The 3,675-nt window shown below is 36.4% G+C and overlaps 1 protein-coding gene across 1 annotated transcript in view; it reads left to right on the top strand.

Annotated features, from left to right (window-relative positions):
* The window catches only part of Smp_212120 (hypothetical protein), a gene marked incomplete at its 5' end in the record, with an annotated part of 12,042 nt that continues 8,367 nt past the window's right edge, over positions 1–3,675 (top strand). Inside the window, one exon of the mRNA XM_018792600.1 lies at positions 1–122. Coding sequence (XP_018644682.1) covers positions 1–122 — 122 coding nt within the window. The remainder of the gene's footprint in view (positions 123–3,675) is intronic.

Below are 3,675 nucleotides of genomic sequence, written 5' to 3'. Positions count from 1 at the left end.
ATGCATACGCATCCCACAACCGTTTGGACAGTCAGTAACAAAACATTCAACAGCATCACACGTCAATATAAGACAACCCGAACAGTGGCTTATACAAAAGGGGAGATCTGGCATTCCGGAAAGTTAGTACATCCACCTCGAGCTTAAAAATCCGAAGAAAATAAGACTCCTGTGTCAAAAATGTTCAATTGATAACAGATTCATAAGTGTACATATGGTATCGGAAAAAGATGTAGCTAATGACGAAGATATCACCAGTTATTCAGCTTAATATGAAGTTTGAAATGAATGGCAAGTTCAGTGGGCACTTATAATCCACCTACATTTGATACTGACAGTAACTGATATTCATTTACTTCAAACAATGAAGTCTTCGCGACAAGTCCTTAAATATTCTCCATTTGAATAGGTAACCAGAAAACTGAAGGCTAAAGCTCAATATTCAAAATCCTTGTGACTACTTGTACCCCCTCGATTGTTAGGATCTCATTTCTTTATATGAGATAGCGATTCACTACGTTAGAGTGTTATCAATGAGATTTGTTTGATCACTTAGCTGAATCTGTCTCAATGACAGGTAGTTTGATTTTTGAATTTTTCTAATGGATGGATTCATTTATTGTATTTTCACGTTAATTTGAGGATATTTAGGCATTTTTTGAAGCTAAAAGGTGAAGTTCATGTGCTAAAATTCATATTTCGTGACTCAGTGTAAGCGACTACTTATTCTCTGAAGAAGTGGCTTACACTGAGTCACTAAAAATCGATATATCTAAATTTTTTAATCATTAAGATATTAAAAATATATTAATTAATTATTATTAAAATAATCATATATATATTAATCTATATAAATAAAATAATTATAAATAATTTTCAATAATAAATAAATTTATTTATTTATTAAATTAAATTTTATATACTTTATATAAATAAATTTTATTAATTTAATTCTTTTTTTAAAACATTATTAAAAAATTAAATTTTAAAAAAAAAATAGAAAAATTTTTTTTAAATTTATTAAAAATATTTTAATAAATAATTTTTTAATATATTCAAAAATTAATAAATTTATTTTTATAAATTTTTAAAAATTAAAAATATTAATTTATTTGCTTAATAAAAAACTTAAATATAAAAAATTTAATATTAATGGGCGTCCGAAAATCTAACTTTTCTACTCACTGGGATATTACAAATATATTAATTAATTATTATTAGAATAGTCACATAAATTCAACGCTGAATAAATAATGTAGCTGTAAATAATTCCCCAAAATCAGTAGCTTTCTAAGTGTTCGACATTGGATTCTGGCCACGTTGTTTAGGTGGACTTGTCTAACTGAAGGCTTTCGGTCACGCATCCGTACCAGATCGCGTTTCGAACCAGCGTGGGACACTGCTCCTACTTTCACTAGCCAGATCAGATCAAACGCTTCTCGATATATCGATAACGTATCAAATATATCTTTCCGATCTCCACGCATCTGAATTCTGATTTCATTTGGTTGGGGAAAGCCTCGTATATAGAAGGTGCTACTGGTAGCAGGTTGTTAAATCAGAACACTAGTCGTATCTTCAATAATTTGAGGCTCAACTTAACCAGTTGCTTAATATGCCTGGGATTAACGGATTTTGGAGGTACATTTATTCAAAAGCATTTGGTAGACTCGTACTGCATGAAATGAGCCAAGACTGATTGCCACTTTCAAGAGTCTTTTCTATTGTTAAAGGAGGTACAGAATTTACAGTCAATAATAAATTCAAAATTTTTATTTTGGTTCTTTCTTAAAGGGAGATCGACTGATAAACTCATTGCCATCAATCATCATTTGAGATGCTAGAAAGAAGATCGTCGCTCGTACTGGAGTACATGTTTAGACTCTGATCATGCTCTAATACGAGCACGCATTTGCTTGCGCCCCACTAGATGCAGGAAAGCCGCACCACGAAGATCCATTAGAGTTGAACTGAGTGACGAGAAAGCCAAAGGTAGATTCCAGGAACAACTGAGGTCACATCCAGGCAGTTCTATAAACGAGGCTTACCCAGATGTTGCTTGGAAAGATATACGAACAGCAGTGACATCTACCAATGGTTTGAACCAAAGGGTTACGAAAAACCAGTGGATTTCTACTAAATCTATTGCACTGATAGATTCTAGATAACTCATCCCATCAGCCTCTGAACACGACGAGGAGCGAAAACAAATCAGATCTAGGTTAGCCAAAAGTCTAAGGAACGGCGGTGAGCAGTGGTGGGCAACGAAAGCAAAAGAGATTGGAAAGGCAGTGACTGTAGTTAACATAAGACAGTTTTTCAGACTAATAAAAGAAACTAGAATTAAGAAGTCGAGTGTAAGTGAGGAGATCTTGGAAAAAAGCGACATTATTATCTGCTCTCAGTTTAGATGCTTAGAACGATGGGAGGAATACTTTAAGGAGCAGTTCAGAAGACCTTCAGCTACTCCACAACTACCCACTATTCCCAGACAACCTGAATGGAACATTGAAGTAGGTTCCCCGACTCTAGTTGAAGTTCGAAAGGCTATAACTAATCTGAAATGAGGAAGGGCAGCTGGTCCAGATGGATTGACTGGAGAGGTCTTTAAACATGGTGTTCCAGTTTTAGCGATTATGCCGACTAATATTTTAGCTAGAATCTGGGGTTTGGGCGTAATCCCATCTGATAGGTCACATTCACTTATTGTCCCAATATTTAAGAAGGGGTCAAAATCATCCTGTGATAACCGTAGCGGGATTAGTCTGACTAAAATAGGATCTAAATTACTTGCCTCAATAATTATCGGGCTCATAACTAAGACTCGTGAATTGCAAATACAAGAAAATCAGGCTGGCTCCCGACTAAGTCGTGGTTGCATCGACCACATATTCACTATTCGTCAGCTTTTAGTACACTGACATGCTTATTGGCGCCTGACAATGATAGTTTATCTTGACTTGAAAGCAGCATTTAACTCTGTAGACCGGGAGATTCTGTGGCAGTGTTTGTCATTGAAAGGTGTACCTCAGAAGTACATGAACCTTGTGAAGGCTCATTAATCGAACACTTCTAGTCGAGTGAGACCGTATAGCGAACTGTCATCTGATTTCGCAACCTCAAGTGGTGTTCGGCAACACTGCCCACTATCTCCATTTTTGTTCAATTTCATCATAGACCTACTGCTGGAAATCACACTCTCGTTGACTGAATTTTCAGGAATTGATCTCCTACCAGGAGGTCCACTGATCGACTTAGAGTACGCAGATGACATGGTCCTGTTTGATGAAGATGCTGACAAAATGCAGGGTCTTCTGTTAGAACTGAGTAACAATGCCAGGATATTTGGAAGGCGTTTCTCTCCCTCTAAATGGAAGTTGTTACTCCAGGACTGGCCTGCGTCAACACCTGAACTAAGGATAGGTAGTGCAGCAGTCGAACGTATCGACAACTTCACTTATCTTGGAAGTCTGATCAGCCTTAATTGGTTGGTGTCTGACGAAATCTCAGCACGGATTCAGAAGGCTAGTTTGGATTTTGACAACTTACGTGACATATGGCGAAGGCGAGATATCCGTCTATTAATTAAGGGACGAGTATACTGCGCAGCAGTTCGTTTTGTTCTACTTTACGGCTGCGAAACGTGGCCATTAAGAATAGAGGATACTCGCAAGT

The sequence above is a fragment of the Schistosoma mansoni genome (assembly GCF_000237925.1).
Source record: "Schistosoma mansoni, WGS project CABG00000000 data, supercontig 0241, strain Puerto Rico, whole genome shotgun sequence".
NCBI classification, from domain to species: Eukaryota; Metazoa; Platyhelminthes; class Trematoda; order Strigeidida; family Schistosomatidae; genus Schistosoma; species Schistosoma mansoni.
This window is presented reverse-complemented; position numbering and strand designations above follow the sequence as displayed.